This window comes from Eubalaena glacialis, chromosome 20 (genome assembly GCF_028564815.1).
Source record: "Eubalaena glacialis isolate mEubGla1 chromosome 20, mEubGla1.1.hap2.+ XY, whole genome shotgun sequence".
In the NCBI taxonomy this organism is placed as follows: domain Eukaryota; kingdom Metazoa; phylum Chordata; class Mammalia; order Artiodactyla; family Balaenidae; genus Eubalaena; species Eubalaena glacialis.
Window position 1 is genome coordinate 23571330 of NC_083735.1, and position 19134 is coordinate 23590463.

At 35.1% G+C, this 19134-nt stretch overlaps 1 protein-coding gene across 1 annotated transcript in view; it reads left to right on the forward strand.

Annotated features, from left to right (window-relative positions):
• TNKS (tankyrase) overlaps nt 1–19134 on the forward strand; it is a 179374-nt gene that overhangs the window by 144958 nt on the left and 15282 nt on the right. The window contains exons 15-20 of the mRNA XM_061177564.1: nt 2084–2249; nt 3606–3825; nt 4121–4230; nt 10264–10452; nt 12307–12544; nt 13102–13184. Of these exons, the coding sequence (XP_061033547.1) occupies nt 2084–2249; nt 3606–3825; nt 4121–4230; nt 10264–10452; nt 12307–12544; nt 13102–13184 (1006 nt within the window). The remainder of the gene's footprint in view (nt 1–2083; nt 2250–3605; nt 3826–4120; nt 4231–10263; nt 10453–12306; nt 12545–13101; nt 13185–19134) is intronic.

Sequence of the window (19134 nt, forward strand, 5' to 3'; positions counted from 1 at the left end):
TCACTCCACCTCCTAGAGATTACAGCATCAAAATTTTGTTGTAACTGTCTGGAGTTTTGAAGGACCTGTCGCAGTGTGTGTGCTATTGTGGTGGAGCTTGTTTTTAACGTAAATGATGATGTCACTCCACACGGTCTGCTTTGCAATTTGCCTTTTTCACCCAGTAGTATATCTTGAATGTCTTTCCATGTCAGTATTTAATAGTTCATTTCATCGTTTTAATGCCTATATATAGTATTTTATTGCATTATGTACATGTGTTTATATAGTTTGTAATTTATTGTTCATCCCTTTTTTTGCTATTAAAAATGTATAATCTCCTCCTAAAAGAAGCCACCCATCCCAAAGTCATATTAATAGAAACATAATTTTATTTTTACTCATTCAGATATTCTCTATTTTTATATTAGTTTACTGAACTGTTTTAATTTATCTAGACAGAGTTTAAAGCAGCCATGGAAGCTATTTAGAAAAGCAAGAAGGAAGTTTTAACTGAAATGAGCTTCCATATCTTGAGTTAATTTCATATCATCTCAAAATATAAATAAGCACCTTTCTGTGTAATTACATACCAGACTGCTGTAGAATTAAACCACACAACTTAGACCTCAGTTAACCATTTTGGGTTTATTTATCTTTTAAAAGGGACACAGCAGACATGAATATTTAATAATATTATCACTAGCTCTTTCAAAGTATTATGGTGCGTTAGAGAGGAACCAACATTTGTTTCTATTGCCATCAGCGCCCCCCCCCCTTTATTTTTGGCTGCTCCACGCGGGATCTTAGTTCCCCGACCGGGGATTGAACCTGCACCCCCTGCATTGGAAGCGCAGAGTCTCAATCACTGGACCACCAGGGAAGTCCCTCTATTGCCCCATTTTAGCAGTCAGTATTTTTGGTCTCAAAACATTAAAAACAAAAACAGAAAAACCTGATCTCTCTAAGTAAAAAGGTACTAACTTGATACCTTGTGTTTGCTGTGTACTAAGTGCAACTTAAACTTATCCTTTTGATGCACCCTTTTTTATGGGGACATCTTTGTCCTTTTAGAATGCCAGATGCCTTCCAATCAGAACTTAGAGTCATCACAGGATAGTTTGCTCATCTGACTAGTGTTTATGGTTGATTTCATTATTTTCTTTACTGAATACTGAAGTTTCTCTATCACTTGGATTTTGAGTTTTCATTGCTTGGCACCTAAATATTTAAATCTATGCACAGAAACCACTACTGAATTTTTAAGAATAAAAAAAAAAGCCAAAAACAAAAGGTTGCACTTGCCTAAGTAAATAAGTTAAATTGCATTGTGTATTTTATAAGTAAGCAAGCCTACAATTTTCACTAGGACGACCCAAGTGGAAGAAAATCTGAGAGATGATAAAACCAGATTGTTAATCAGTTATTCCTGAAATCACTTTGTAGTGTTGCTCTTTATATTGCCAGGATGAAACCTGAATTAAAAGTATTATAGGGGCTTCCCTGGTGGCGCAGTGGTTGAGAATCCGCCTGCCAATGCAGGGGACACGGGTTCGTGCCCTGGTCTGGGAAGATCCCACGTGCCGCGGAGCGGCTGGGCCCGTGAGCCACAATTACTGAGCCTGCGCGTCTGGAGCCTGTGCTCCACAACAAGAGAGGCTGCGACAGTGAGAGGCCCGCGCACCGCGATGAAGAGTGGCCCCCACTTGCCACAACTAGAGAAAGCCCTCGCACAGAAATGAAGACCCAACACAGCTATAAATAAATAAATAAACAAATACTTTAAAAAAAAAAAAAGTACTATAATAAAACCTTTTTTTATGGGTATATCTATATGTATTTTAAGAATAAAGATTGCTGTGAAATTTATATCCATCACCAAGAAACTAAGCAATGTCCTGATATTGAAAGGGACATTTTTGAGATTTTTGAAATTGTTAATCCTTATTTGGAAATGGATGATGCTATCTTCAAGATCAGAGGAGAATTTTTTTTTAAGTGAGTGTTCAGTATAGTCAATGCCATAGAGAATTATTTTTATTATACATATCATTTTAATGCAAAGATTTGTTGTATGTCTTTAAAATAATTTTCTTTTGTTTAGTGGCTTGGTGCCTCTTCATAATGCTTGTTCATATGGACACTATGAAGTAGCTGAGCTCTTGGTAAGGCATGGGGCTTCTGTCAATGTGGCAGACTTATGGAAATTTACCCCTCTACATGAAGCAGCAGCTAAAGGAAAATATGAAATCTGCAAGCTCCTTTTAAAAGTATGTAATTTTAAAAATTATAAAATATAAAGTAATTATATTTATTATTTGGTTAGGACGTAAAATTACATCAGAGTAAATTATTCTATAATACAGTACAGTAAGTGCTGTAGAGACTGCTTCCATTTTCTATTTTAGGGGGATGTTTAAGTGTGATATCATGATACTCACATAGCTTTGAGTAATGTTTGAAGTGCCTTTCTGAACTGACTTGATTATGTTGAGTTCATCACAATTCAACAAGGTAGGTTTTGGAAAGAGTTGAATTAGTTTGCATTGCTTATCTGATACTTACAGTATTAATATCAGAAAACATTTGTATGAGAAGAACCAAGTTTTTCTATCAAGTTTGATTTTTCTTCTTACTAGCTATTTTATTATTGTTAACAAGCTCATTTCTAATTATTAAGCATTATTTAAACATTAAAGGATATGAAGTTAAATTAAAAGATGTGAAATTAATTAAAAGATGTGAAAAATGACTGGACATGTATTTATGTCATTTCCTTTTTTTTTTTTTTTTTTTTAAACTAGAGAAAAACTTGTCCTGGTTAAATATAAAATTCTTCTCCTGCCACTTTCATGGGATCAAGTATGTTCTTATGAGTTTTGAGAATAACACTGTATTTGATACTCATTTTTATTATCACTGGTTAGTAAAAAATAACTTCTAGGACAGTGTGAATTCATTGTCAAGGTTGGTTATTCCAAATTTCTCCATTGGGCCTATAGCAGTCTGTGTCAGGCCTGTAATAAAGATTCTTGACTTTTATTGACTTTATTTCATAGGTATAGATGATTAAACTTTTAAAATCAAATTAACTGTTAATACATTTCTACCTAATTTCATGATAGGTTCTAAGACGTACAATGGAAATATTTTTAAATTACCAAAATTTCTGTTTATTGATTCCATTTGGAATTAAGTACTTTTTCCACCTGTGTGTCTTCCTCTTCTCACTTCATCAACACTGAATATCTCTGTATAATTGAAATCTGGTCAACATTAATATCCAGGCCATGATTAAAAGGAAAAGTGGTTTCTGAAGACATCTTGGAGTCTGAGAAAGTATATGATACGAAAAGTAAAAGACACTCGACACCTTTCCCACTCACCATCACTGTTGATCCTGAGGCTTGGGGCTTTGGTTGGGAAGTATTGATAGTTAGAAAGCTGATCCAGTATATTGCTAAGTAGAAATTTTTCAAGAAAGACCGAATATTGCCTCTGTTTTTCACAATGCGTATAGAATAGATAATCTTTCTTTGGATGAGTGAAGGTGAAGTTAAAAATAAAGAAACAAAACTTAACAAAGATACTACAGAAAACACAAACCCCATTTGGTTATTTTGTAGCATGGAGCAGATCCGACTAAAAAGAACAGAGATGGAAATACACCTTTAGATTTGGTAAAAGAAGGAGACACGGATATTCAGGACTTACTGAGAGGAGATGCTGCTTTGTTGGATGCTGCCAAGAAGGGCTGCCTGGCAAGAGTGCAGAAGCTCTGTACCCCAGAGAATATCAACTGCCGAGACACCCAAGGCAGAAACTCAACCCCTCTGCACTTGGCAGGTAAGCATCACCAGCACTTCCAAGGCTCATGACCTTTCTTAGATACCTAATACAGTTCACCAGAAGATGAAAGAAACGCTGAGCATGAAGAGTACTACTCAGAAAATGCTTGATTGATGTTATTTTATATAATTTCTTATTATAAATTATAAAAATTTCTTATTGTAAATGTCTTATTCTTAATTATGTGATAGTATTAGCTTTTAAAGCAAAAAGTATTAATGTTTTCTAGTCCTTATCATTTATATACATATTTTTCTTTTAAGCTGACGTTTGCCTTTTTTCATTCTAACAGCAGGCTACAATAACCTGGAAGTAGCTGAATATCTTCTAGAGCACGGAGCAGATGTTAATGCCCAAGACAAAGGTGGTTTAATTCCTCTTCACAATGCAGCATCCTATGGGGTGAGCATGCTAAAGTTAAAGTCTAGAAAACATCACTGATATTTACTACTTTGTTAAATGCATACCATGCATGCAATAAGTAGATATCTAACCAACAGCATGATTTAGCACAATTTTAATCTTACTATTCAGAGTGTTTCCAGCCTTCTCAGTTAGGCATAACTATCTTTTGGCCAAGGACCATACTTTTTATAGTTTTTTGGTCTCTTCACATTATCTAGCACAATAATTGGTATGTAATGGCTGCTCAGTTAATATTTATTGATGTAGATAATAAATCTTAACTCTACCTTAAGTAGATTTTAGAAACTTTGGAAGCCAGGAGTTTCCTCTATAGGCATGGAAATTATGCTTGCTTATGTTTATCATCAGCATCTTAGAAAGATTCAAGTAAATGGTTGAGCTATTGGTGTATATGGTTTCATAGAGTTCGGATGACTAGCTGAAACCCCACAGTGAAAGTCGCAATTGATTCTTGCAAAGCCTGTAACTGTAATCTGTAATCATCAGCTGAAAGAGGAAGAGGGTTGTATTCCAGTGCCTTGACATTTGTTGGACTGACTGCCTGGAAGTCACCAAGGCCCACTTTAGGTCTGATGAATCACACAGGAAGAAGATGAATGCTTTTGTGCTTGTCAGAATCCCTATTTGACTGTAAAGATGCACACATGCCAGAATGTACATACTAGGAGCTCTCATAGATGGAATCATTATTGGTGAGGACAGTTTCTAGATTTGCAAAAGCCTGACAGACTATAAGTAAAAACTAATCACCATGATTTCCATATTCTCTTACTCTCTTCTCCCTTGCCCTTCATAATGAGAATATCTGCATCTTCTCATGCCCCCTCTCAAAGACCAGTATTTCAGGGAGATGACATGTCTGAGTGGGAATAATCAAGGAAAGCAAACAATCTAGTTTCAAGTTGGACAGAAAGGAAAGAAAATTTTACTTCCAAGTGTGATATATGCTAATTGAAAGTTATCAGATTTAATAAATATATTATGAGTACTGAAATCCTCTTGAAACGTCTGTATTTAAAGTTATCTTTCCAAAGATAATTAATCTTTTATTAAAATCATTAGAATTTTCTTTTAGCCTTCTTTCATATAAAATTCTCAATTTCACTGTACAACATGTATTTCTGCTGAAGACCAGGCATGCTAAATATTTACTGCTAATATACTACATATACATATATGTATAATCCTTTTACCTTTGAGTTATAAGTATAGATATGTATCATTTGGAGAATAATGTCCAGCACTTCTTAGCATGATCCTTCTCTCCGTATTGTATTCCATGAAGCTAAGCCTCAGTTAAAAGTTTATCAGTTAAGAGTTTATAAAGCTGATGGGATCAGTGTCTTTTAACTTCTGTATAAATCTACTAATGAGTTAGGATAGGTGGAGGCAGTAGAATTATACTTCTTGACTTGATCTAATAAAACATAAACTGTCAACTGTGTAGACTATGTGGATCTATGTACTGTGTTTTCAGCATATCCCATACTTTGTGGATGTGGAAAAGTTCAGTCCCGTCAGTCTTTTCCTTTCAAAGCTTTCATAGTTGTCACTGAGGATGAAAAAAGTAAAACTAAATTTTTAAGGTTTAAGTATTTTACCTTTTAATTCCCATTCTTCTGATGGGAAAGGTGTTGAGATTCTACTTATTACACATATGTGTCTATTTGTGACCAGTGTGAAAGAAAGAAAATTTATAGTGGTTCTCTTTTGTGGCTAAATATAATAAGGTAGAGTGCAGGACGGCCTGGTCTTTGTTCGTATTCCCTTGCAGCTATCTTGCCATTAGCTGAAGGAGTGTAATGCAGTCCGCCTCCTGACCAGAGGCCCGCTGTTCTGTTTTCATAAACTTATTTCACCATTATCCACAACTCCTGCTTTCCTCTTCTAACTCCAAGTGAGAAAGATCATGAGCATTTTTAGTTTCATTCTCTCTTTTTATGTTATCCTGCTTTTTTATCACATCCCTACTGCTGAGCTCTTTGTAAATGAATGTAGCTTATGGAGGTAAAAATGAAGAGAAAGTTCTCCAGGCTGTGTAGAGGGCATTTGGTAGAGGTTTCAATCAACCTGGTTCATCCCATCCTTCTACTAAAGAATGCTAGTGAGCTAGACAGTATGTTTGTAGCAAGTACTTTTGCCTCAGTGTGTGGGTGGATTTTTGGACTCACTCTACAAATCCTTCTTGTATTAAACTTGGAAACTTAAAAATCAAATATCTGTGAGCTAATGACTATGTACTCTTATTCACTAAAACTTTTACTTTGGTGGTTTCTTGACTTTTTTTGGTTACCATGTTTTTACCATGTGCAGCATATACCCACCCTCCCACCCCCAGTAACATCTCATAGTGATTTTCAGTTGGCAGTAGGTAAGGTCATTCCCTCCATTGAGAATCTCTGCTCTACGAAATAATTTTATCTAATGCAATTTGTATATCATATAACCTGTTGTCAGTAACCACATCAAATCTGTATTTATCTCAATCTCAATTAGTAGACTTAAAATAAGGACCAAGGTTAACCATTATATAAAAAATGTTTAAGCTACTTTATCTTACTTCAGCTAAGGGGTAGATATAATTATATTTTCATTATCTCTAGACATATAAATCCATATGTCTTTCCAAAGCCCCTTTTTATTCATATAGCACATAAGCCTTGGCTGGATATTTTAATGAAATTATAGGTCTCTGTTAGGGTGGCAGAACACTGGTTATATAGTATTAATATCAGTGATGCTTGGACTGGCCTGGCTGCATGGTGTATATGATGTACTGCCCTGAAACAATAGTTTTGTGAAGGAGATTTTGGTGGCACTTTGTATGGAATAGAGGCTTCTATATTTAAAATAAAGCTATTGGTAGAGTAGTTTTAGGTATAGGGTTACCCAGTGATCTGTACTTAAATAGCTTTTCCCTGATATCATACTCTCTGCCATTTTCAACTTGTCAGGAAATGACGCTTGTGTTTTATTCTAGCAAGACCATGCAGGCAGATGTGGCAAAATGGAGACCTGAACTTGGAATCTGAACACCTGGGATCTAGTCTTTAATCTTTTCTTCCATAACCCACAGGTCTTCAGCAAGTGCCTTAATCTTTCTAATCTTCACTGTCCTCACTAGTAAAACTTAGACGCTGAGACCGTCTTTACAGGGTTATTGTGATAATTAGGTAAGACCATGCGTGTGGAAAGTGCATTCTATCCAAATCCAAGGGAATACAGTTATTATGAGATAACTCGATCCACACAGCCCTCATACTGGGCCGGTCAGAATAAGGTCTATGTGTCACTTTTACATCTCACAGCCTTAGGAATTAGCTGTATGTTTGACCAGCTCAATATCAGTATTAAATAGACAGATTAATTGACTTCAGCAGTGAATAATGACTGATAACCTGCAGATAAAATAATTGTGTGAGATATCTGAAATTGCATAAAGTTACTTAAGCTGTCATTTATTGGTCATCATTCTTTGATACATATTTTACCTTTTTTCCTCTGGAGAGCTCAGTCAGCTCTCTGTGTGTCTTTGGGCCTTTTTATATAGAAAGAACTTACCACTTCAGTTTTTCCAAAAGGAGAAACAAAGACATAGTTTAAGAAGTTTAAATAAAAGTTACAGATTTCATGAGAGTATATATTAATGGTAAGGTGCATTATCCTGTTTAGTGTTTTTGTATTATAATACCTTATATTATTTTTTTAATATACATTTATACAAGACAACTAATTTTTTTGCTCTTCAGTAGATATAAGGCATTGATATTTATTTATCACACAGCATGTAGTTTTCTATTATCTCATAAGAGTAAATCAATTTGCTGAGCTTTCTTTCTCAAATTTTTCATTTTTTAATGCTTTCTCTAAAATGTATAATGTTAGGGGAATTTCATGACATTATCGTACAATTAAATTGCTCTAACTGGAACCCAAACACGTTTCTCTTCTCCCTACTTCCCAACTTTCTAAAATTAAATTAGGGCCCTTGCAGTGTTTTTATGTTGCATTTGTCATTTAAAGCATTTTGTGTTGCAGCTGAATTTTGAAACCATATTAAATTGACTCCTGCAAACATTCCAGCAGAGTTCAATTCCTTTTCTAGACCTTCTAGTTCAATACTTTGCTCTTATGTATTGTATAGTACTGAGCTGTAGCTTATTTATTGCATTTGTCAGCCTTAAATTTCAGTTACTTTTTTGCCCCAGTGGTGTGGCTTTATACACACACACACACATAATTTTCCTTGGACTATCTAATTTTGGAAGCCTATACAAATTAGTCTACCAAATTATATTATACTGCCAACCCAAATGGGAGTAGAATAAAACTAATCATCAGGAACCTAGTTTAAACACACCATAACCTTACTGGGGAGAAGCTTGAAATTACTCCGTGCTTTTGGGTTAATTGAACAAAAATATCTATTCTTTTCAACATATATCCTTTGAATATGGGAGATAAATCACTGGGGTCTGTTTTGTTTTAAGTGATTTTGATAGTACTACAAATGTTACCTATTTTTTATCTTTTGTGTTGGAATCAATTTTATAAGCATGATATATCTCATTCATAATCCCCAAAAGATCACAAAACACGGCCTGTTCTCAGAAGCCCGCGTCTGATTACGCTCTGTTTTGTTGTTGTTGTTGTCTTTATATTGTCAGAGCAAATATGGAAGCTTTCTTAGAAGTTGTCTGATTTGTATTTTCCTAATAAATTTTCTTCTGTTTTCTGAAATCACTTTTCCTAAAATTAACAAGTATTTTTATTATATTAAAAAAAAAACCCCAAAAAATACTTTAATACTACCTCAGAAGAAGTACGTATTCTTTTTGAAGTGAGTGTCTTCAAGAGAGCAAAGAAAATATTAAGGAATTTTAAAGGAAAATTTGAAGAAACATGCCCTAAATTCTATCCTGGGATACTTCTGTCCTTACTTTCCCCATCTCTTCCCATTCTCATGAAATTCAGCTTCAGATAGGTATTCAGCAAATGTTTGGTTGCTGGGTGAGTCGGTAAGAGAGAGTAAGTGAATAAGTAAATGACCCTCTTATCTGTGCTCTGACCTTTTGTGTGAAACCATTTACGGAACATCATTACTTAGCTATTTTACCTCAGAAACCACATACCCCAAGTGAACCTTCCTTATAGTTTCATTCCTAATTAAACTTCTGCTACTCAATTTCTGTTAATGCTTCCATCTACCTTTTTTTTTTCCCTTAATCTTCTAGACCAAATTAAAAAAGAAAAAAGGCAGTCACCTTTGACTTTTTTTTTCATCTTTCTTCCTCTGTGGTTAATTTGTCTTTCTAAAACCCGATTTTTTTGCCTTCAGAATTTCTCAAATTTAGCTCTTCTTTTCTGTTCTCTAACCATCACAGTTGAGGATCTTATCACCTCATGCCCAGGTTATTAGTTAATGCATCTGCAGCTGACATTTCCTCCACCCCCTAAGTCATTTTGGCTCGACAGACAAATTTTTGTAAAATGTTGTTATGTTACTTTCCCAAAGGCTGAAGAAAGAACATTGAGAAGCTTTGAGATGAGTGCTTTCAATAAATAGATCAGGTTGCAATAGGTTAGAAAGAGAAATGGGGAGATAAGAGAAGCAATGCTTATAGGATGCTGGTTTGAAAAGTTTGACAAGACAGATTAGCCCATTGTTAGGAAACTTGGAGTCAGGTAATAGTTTCATCTTATATGTTTGTTTTTAAGATAGATCTGAATATAAGGCTGAATAAAAAAGTTTTTAAAAGCTCCCATGAAGAATTACAGGGTAACAGAATAAGTGTGGAATTGATATTTTAGAGGAAGCAAGAAAAGATGAATTCCAAAATACAGGTGGAGGGGTGCAATGAATATTCTTTTTTTATAGAAGAAACTTCTGTTAAGGATGAGAATAGAGATATAGAGGGAATGAAATGTTAAATAAAAACAAGTGTACCTGAAGGAGCTTTACCAAATAATCTCATTCTTACCTCTTGGCATCCTTTTGTTTTTCTTCAGCATGTGGACATCGCAGCGTTACTGATAAAATACAACACATGTGTAAATGCAACAGACAAGTGGGCATTTACTCCTCTTCACGAAGCAGCCCAAAAAGGCAGGACACAGCTTTGTGCCCTACTCCTGGCACATGGTGCAGATCCAACTATGAAGAACCAAGAAGGCCAGACACCTTTAGATCTGGCAACGGTTAAGTCCTCATTTCAAAATATTTAGAATTGCTTGTTATACTTTCAGAAATGACAGTAAATTCCAGGGCTTAACAGGTTTACCTCTAGTGGTGCATATATCTCTTGGAAGAAGAACAAATGTCCTTCCTTATGAATTTTTTTAAGTTCTCATTTTTATATAATTTAAAACTATTAGGGCAAACTAAGCAGTAAGTTAATTTTTTTGCCATACTTAACTTGGAGGGAAAACATGAATCATAGAAAAACTTGTATATAGATTGTATTCGTAAAATATCTTAACACCTTCTCCTTTGGCTTATTGTTCTAGAGCATCTGATGTTCATGGTAATTTACCTGAGGGGGGTGAGATAGTCAAAGAAAAATTATCTTCTAAGCAGTATATCATTCTTCTGAAGATGGAAAAGTAAACTGATATATTGTAGAAATAGTTTCAAAATCAAGAATTAAATTTTTGTGGTTAAATGCTATTTAACTACAGAATTAAACACAGTACAGAAACATCTTTCCTGAATTTTCTGGAAATCAGGGAGTTACTGTATGGTCACATAATTTAGAATTTTTTAACGAAAAATACTTTTCTAAGCCACATTCTGTTTTATATATCTGTTGCTGAGTAACAAACAATTTTCAAAACACTTAGTAGCTTAACCAAAACCAAGTGAGTGGCTAATACAGTGCCACTCACAGTTATAATTCCTCACCATCCTCTGGGTTGACTGGGCTCAGCTAGGCAGTTCTGCTATGCTGGCAGCTCCCTTTAGCTGGGAGCTCAGCTGAGGCTGCAGCATCTCGGATGGCCTTAAATCCTACAGTACCTCTCTCTGCGTAGTATCTCACACTCAGTGGTCTAGTTCAAATTTCTTTACAGCATGGGAAGATGACTTCTAAGAGAAACGAAGTAGAAACTGCCAATCCTTTTAAAGCCTGGCTCAAAAGCCTCAGAACATCACTTCCTCTACATTCTATTGGTCACAGAAACTCATAGGCAACCCAGATTCCAGGGAGGGGAGGTGCCACCTCTGATGGAAGGAGGGGCACAGATGTACACGGAAGAAAGAATTGATAGCTGGCTCTCCTGGGGGGCAATCTCCCACATACTCTAACAGCAGTTGTGCCTAGCAGACTGTAGAGTTCGTGAATAAGCTAGACAAAATAAGTGCTGTCCCTTTAAAATTTCACCAGATTTTAATTGTACATTAAATTATTAAGTATGCACTAAATAACTGAACAAAAATTATTGTAGTTAAGCATAACCAAAACATACTATGTATGGAAACTCCTTCTAAAGAAGAGATGATTGAGAATCAGCATTCTAAAATGTGCTCCTTTTTAGATGAAAGATGAAATATTTTATTTTTTTAACTCTATTCAAATCTTTAATTTACATGTCCTTTGAATACATGTGTAATAAGTATGAACAATTGTGTGCACACTTTTCATTTAGTGTTAAAAAGTATTTCTAGGAGTCAACATAGTTCACATTCTTGGATTTTTTTCATAGTTAACTTTTTTCTGTGTGCGGTGAGAATACTTAAGATCTACTCTCAGCAAATTTCAAGAATATAGTACAGTATTATTAACTATAGTCACCAAGCTGCACATTAGATCTTCAAAAGGTGAAATATTTTTTAAAAATTGTATAGTTTCTCCATTCTACCTATTGAAACTACTGGGACTCTTTGGAGCTGTGGATCAGAGAAGGAAGGAGGAAAGAATGATCAGGAACCAATAGGGAATAATGGAGCATCCATTAAAGGAAAAATTCACTAAGCATTTTGTCCTTAGTGAGAAACTTACTGTTTTAAAAGGTAATTTTTTTGTGTTATTTTATTTTATTTATTTATTTTTTTAGGCTGACGATATCAGAGCTTTGCTGATAGACGCCATGCCCCCAGAGGCCTTACCTACCTGTTTTAAACCTCAGGCTACTGTAGTGAGTGCCTCTCTGATCTCACCAGCATCCACCCCCTCCTGCCTGTCTGCTGCTAGCAGCATAGACAACCTCACCGGCCCCTTAGCAGAATTGGCAGTAGGAGGAGCGTCTAACGCTGGGGATGGCGCAGCGGGCGCAGAAAGGAAGGAAGGAGAAGGCAAGTACACCTGTGAACGCGTGTTGGTTTTGCGGTTTTAAATGAACAGATTCACTTTTCTATTGGTAATTATTGAACACCTCACTTAAAGACATCCTGTCTGTAAGTTTTCATGTACACAACAGCTTATAAGAAATATGTCTTCGTAGAATAAATTCTTTGGCATCTACTTTGTTCTTACTTATGTATATCCCAGTATATCCTTTTCCAACCATAGTATCTTATTGAACTGAGTGAGTCTTATTACTGAAATTATATCAGAAAAATACTGAGAGATTATGTAAGAAATGAAAACTGAAACAATAGCTGATAAATTTGGATTTTTAAATTCCACTGTTAAATATTTCACTAAAAGCATTATATTATGCTTTATAATATTAAGTACTACTGATAAGATAAACTCTGCTTTTATTTCCCCATCAAATTCAGAGATAACTTGAAGTAAAATCATCTGCACAGCCAAGGGTGTCAAAGAGCCGCGGCTTTAAATAAATACTGGAACTTCCTTTAGATTGATAAACTTCTTTCTGAAAAACTTTAATGTGTGTCTGTTTTAGTTGCTGGTCTTGACATGAATATTAGCCAGTTCCTGAAAAGCCTTGGTCTTGAACACCTTCGGGACATCTTTGAAACAGAACAGGTAAGCTCTCATATATAGTTGAGTCTTTTTAATTTAATATTTAGAGTTATTAATTGCCACTTGTTCTTTCTTTTTTGCTTCTTCGCTGCTCTTTTAAAACTCAAAACAAATTTCTGAAAAAGCTAGAGGAATCTAGTATTTTATACTTCTTTCCAAAATTGTCTAACAGATGATTAGAGTCTGTTATTTTGTTGTATCTTTATAAGCAGTCTGGCTCAATATGTTTTATTACATATCAAAACTTAGGCCATGAAACCCCTGCAAAAGAATGTTTTCAAAATCTTTCCTCATTATTTTGTTTCCAAAAAGTGTTAGCCATTATTCATCTCATTTTATTACTAATGTGACTAGACTGCACTTAAAACTAGTGAGAAATTTTTATGTTAACTATTTAGCAAAATCTTCATGAAGCAATTATCCATTAAATTGGATAGCAAAATAATTCTTGGGCAAGTGTACGTTTTAAAAATTGCTTCTTTATGAAGTTTCCATTGTCTAGTTGGAGCCTAAAATAATGTTGAACCAAAACTTGGCCATATGCTTATAGACTTAGCCTATTTTCAGATATATCTGAAATGGCTGTGAAGGTCTTAGTATGAAGTCATCATTAGGGTGTTTATGAATTAAGATCCTTCTATTTGTCATTCTGTTTTTATACAGGATAATGAGTTTTTAACTTATCACTGTATGATTTTATTACCATTAACTATCAAATAATAAATTCCTGAGTTTGACTTGACTATTACTAATACACATAGAGTCTTAGAATGGGAAAGATCTTTAGAGGTCACTAAGTCCTTCTCCCAGATGTAGGAATTACCCTTTTTATATCCATGTGGGACAATAACTTGTTACAATTTGGGCAGGTATGATAAAATGCTTGTAATTTAAAGTGCACCCAAATCTGCCCCATGTATAATCTATTAATCTTATGTTTACATTTTACCCTGTTTTGCACAGAAATCTAACCTCTAGTCTACATATTAGACTAGCATTAGTTTCATAGGGCTGCCATAACAATTTCCCACAAATCTGTGGCTTAAACAACAGAAATTTATCCCCTCACAGTTCTGGAGGCCTGAAGTTCAAAATCAAGGTGTCGGCAGGGCTGCACTCCCTACAGAGGCTCTAGGGGAGAATCTGCCCCATGCCTCTGCCAGCTTCTAGGCCCCTTTGGCTTCTGGCCACATCCTTCCAATCTCTGCTTCTATCTTCACCGTGCCTTCTCTGTGTCTGTCTTCTCTTCTGTGTGTCTTTTGTAAGGACACTTGTATTGAGTTTAAGGCCTCCCCATATAGTCCTAGATGATCTCCTTATCTCAAGATCCTTAACTGAATTTACATCTGCAAAGATGTAAAAAAAGTTTTTCAAAAAAGATTCTTTGCAAGTTCTGGGGATTAGAACATGGACATACCTTTTTGAGGGCCACCATTCAGCTCACTACAACATAATATAGCCCTTCTTATATTTCTAAGACCTAGTCAACTTATCATGGATTTACCCTTCCAACCAACCACCCACCCATCCTTACAGAGTTTCTCCTAATGTAGCATAAATTCATCTTCTTTTTCAGTTATTCTTTATATGGATATAGTGTCCAAATTCTTCGCTGGTCTCTTTGCCCCATCTGATTTCTTTGTAAGCATATAGTCAGTTTAGAGTTAATTGAAAACCCCAGGTCTTTTTCATATCAATTACGATGTTAAGATTTTCTAATGTCTTTTTTTTTTTAGCTGAATTTCTTCATATTATATATTGTAGTTGATCTTTAATGCTCTTGATGATCAAAACAGTTGGGTAGAAATAGCACTGGACTAAAAGAAGACCTTGATTCTGATTAAGGCATTTAACCTATCACTTGCCTTACCTGTAAAATATACTACTACTTTCAAAAGTCCAGGTAGTTAAAATTCCCAGTCAGATGCTTCTGTGCCAGTTTTTAAAATATACTTTAATGAAACATCAGTTGTGTCTTCTGTCTGGTGGGGAGGACTTCATAAACTGCTATAATAATTTCCTTTTCCTTTAAGCTTCACCTGCCATTGATTCACCCTCTGGTTTGGAGATTTCTTATGAGAATAGCCTAAACAGTAAGACTCTTTTTCCCTTATCCTTCCCTTTAAGGTATTAAAGCTGTTTTAGAAGCAGTATCCTCTGCTAAAGCCATATTCCAGCCATCTCCCTTCTTCCCAAATCATATCCACAATAACTGTGAAATTTCACATATCTTTGCTTAATAAAAACAAAGACGCTAATTCAAATAATTCCAATTAACCGTTTTTCAAAAGAGTTCAGTTTCTACGCTTTTAGTCAGTTCGCATCATAATTTTATGTTTTCTTTTTTCTGTTTTACTTTATATAGTCTCTTTTATAGTAACTGATTTCCTGTGGCCTGGTTATCTCATTTTATTGATTTTAATAGTTTAATAGTTTAGTCTTAACAGTTGGTCCTTTTGACAGCTTATCCTGGTTTCATCAGTTTCATTGTTATCTTTTTCACTTCAGTTTTGTTCTGGGTAAATGGTTCCATTGATTTTCCTTTTGCCAGAATAATTTCTGTATCTTTTTTTTTTTTATCAATATGTTGACTCTTCCATTTAATGTATATTACCTAGCATAGTTCTTTCCTCCAGACAAATGATATTGCCATTCATTGTATTGAACTCTGTGTGACTGTCTTTTGGCCCAATCTTCAAGCAATCAAAGTTTTATTTTAACTACAATTGTTACTTGACTAGCCTTTAGTTATAGAGTAATACCTTCTGTAACCCTTTCCATAACTTACCCAGAGGATTTTCTGCCATTAACATTCTGCCATTAACATGTCAGTCCGGTAATATATGATGAGGGCAAGGTATTTGTGAGGTGAGGGAAAGTGTTAGGGTGTATGTATTGTAGCCATTTAGTTCATGTCTACTGAGCTTAAGGCAGAGTCATTCTGTTTCCTGAGATGCTCTGACACATAATATCTTATTGCCTCTGTTCCTACTGATAGATTCTTCTCTCTCAGTGGAGTGGGGAACATAGTTCTTTTATTTCTGGTTCCAGGGAAACTTCCTTCCTCTGAATCATAGCATCATAGCCTCACCTCTTACCTTCACAGTTATTCTCTCAGAAGTCTCTTAACTAACTTGACTTGTTTGTCATATATACTTTGCCAGTTCTATATTAAATAATATATACCTATGTCCTTTATAGTTAGTTAAGTATAGTACCAGTGTCACTTTGGCCCTTCCTCTATAACATAGCTTCCTGACTAGAATACTTTTTCTGTGGGAAAGACTGATTTGATTTACATTGCAGTTCCTGGAACATAAATGCCATGACTTGGAAGATTCCTTGTGAACATATTTATGGTCCACACCTTTCATGAAAAGTGACCATATAAATTTTTATTTCAGAATCTGAAGACAAAGGCGTGGACTCAAGAAATTCATTATGAACATGATTGTAAAGTTAGTTCTAATTACTGTTACTCTAGCCTGCAATCTTTTAAGCCCAAGTAAAAGAAAGGCCTTTTTCATTAAAACTCCAATTCTTCTCACTCCACCCCAGAGAAAATGAATAAATCTTAGAAACAAGAGGCAACCCTTCTTAAAGTAACACTCTTGAAGTGACATTTGCTTTATGTGCAAGATGACTTAGCTGATACATGGATAATATTTATTTTAAAGATTATAATTTGGTTTTAATGTGTGCTAAATATAAATAACTGGCCCAACAAACTTGTAATTTCCTGGATGTAACTAAGTTAAGGTTTTGTGTTTTTTTAAAATGAGTTAATTTAAAGATAATTTTCAGAAAAATATTTCTAGCAGTATAAAAGCCTTGAATCTTGGAGAAACATATCTAAAATCCAACTAGCCTGTTTTACTTCCAGTTATTTCCATTTCTTTTATTAACACAATAATCTCATATTCACTCAGCTTCAGAATTTTGGAATAATCTTTACCCCCATTTTTTTTTTCTCCTTAACCGTTTCTATTTACCAGGTCCTGTCATCTGTCCCTTTGAAATTGATCTCCGATTCATCCCTTCCAATCCACTCCACCCTGTCATCATCTTGTTCTCAGTCACTTTCCCTTCCAGATCTGCCCTTCGTACCACCATCCTCCTGAAAGACAACTTTGTTCTGCTCTGCTGAAAAGGTGTTCTTGGACATTTAGGACACTGTCTTAACTTGGTGTGTAAAGCCCATTAGATCTGCTCTTACCCTGCTGCTCTGTCCATCCCTTCTTTTATTCCTGTATATACATTATACGCTAATCATTATGAACTTTATTACTAGAGTCTCTCAAATGTTCTATAGTCTCTCACTTGATTTTCCTTTTGCACATGCTCTTCCCTTTGTCTTAAACACCCTTCCCTTCTTCCTCTGCCTAAGTCCTCTTCCTTAGCTGAATTATTACTTTCTTGTAAGAACCTTTCCTGACCCCCTTCCTAGTCCTTTCTTTGTTCCCTCCCCTACTTGTAGCCTCAAGCCAGTAAGTAATCTTCCTAAGAGTTCCCATAGGGGTTCCTCCAAAACATTTACCAACCTTTACCAAATATTTGTGTTTACCTTTTATCTCCTTGGTAGAGGAAATAGCATGATCTGTAGTGGTAGGATTCTGTTTGTTCCCTGGCTCCACTCTTTTACTACCAATTTGGACCAGTTATTTACCTTTCTGAGCTGAAGTGGGTTGTTTTAGAATTAAATGAAATGTTTAATTAGTTACTTTTTTGGAAATATCTAGCATACAGAAGGTACTCATTAAATATATTATGTATGAATGAATGATTAGTGAACATAAATGTAAATTCTTTAGCTTGTCATTTAAGGTTTTCCAGTTGCCAATTCTGAGAAATATGAGGACAAATAGGGTACCATGTAACTCAAAGCAACTAAATTTAATGTTTAGTTATTTTAGCTTTTTAGTCATCCTTTTTAAGAAAAGCAAGAGGAAAGACAAGTATGGCAATTCATTTCAGCTCCTCTGTGTACTATTTTCATGGCTTCACTGTGCCTTAATTTTCTCATAAGGACAGTAATAGTATTTCATGAATCATTGTAAGTATTAAATAAGGTATTCATTTCATTCACAATTGGAGCTATATATAATGAACAAATGTATCAAATGTTCTCCATTTCTTCTCTAGAAGCTAATACTATGTTTTGCTGGCCTGGTTTCTGCTTCTTTCAGACATACACTATAACGTATCAATTCAGAAAAGCTAAGGACTCTTTAAGTTGAAGCTACCACATAGATATGAGATCCTGTTTTTATGTCAACCTTATGTGAAGTTTAGAAGAAAAAAAAATGGAATATCAGTAACGTAGTAAACCTTGTGCATGGTTTCCAAATTATATTAAAATCACATCTAGCTAAAAATGTAAAGACTCCTATTATGTTGTGATCTATTCTGTCTCAAAGATGCATATTTCAGAACTGTTGCTTTTTAAAAGCTCTGCTGAAAACTTCCTTCGGGTGATTGGAAGTGAACTGCCCATTTTGTGCAATGGAGCGATTATTTCTTAAATGGCCACTTAGGAGCAATAAAGTAAATTATTTCCAAGAATGAATGATGTATGCTTTTTGCACTGAGGAGATCGGACTCATTATATAGTATTTCATTTTGACAATAAAAATCATCAGAGCTCCAGGCCTAATATGTCAGTTTTTTAAAATGCTATGTGCAAGGATAAAGGTAGAGAGAGCTATGGATAGATAAAAATATCTTGTTTGAGTGGGAAAAAGAGTGTCTCTCAAAGGATTTCTCAGTTTCCAGAAGAAAGAGAAAATCAATGGCTAATCTTGTGAAGTAGTATTTGGGCTGTCAGAGGGCCAGCTTCTTCTGAGCTGAAAATTGCAGTTCATCCCTCAAGAAATGTGGCCGCCCAAGATTTCACCCTGTGCCTTCAGAACACTACCACTGGGTGACGGTAGAGTCACAGTTCCTTGTAGTCAAC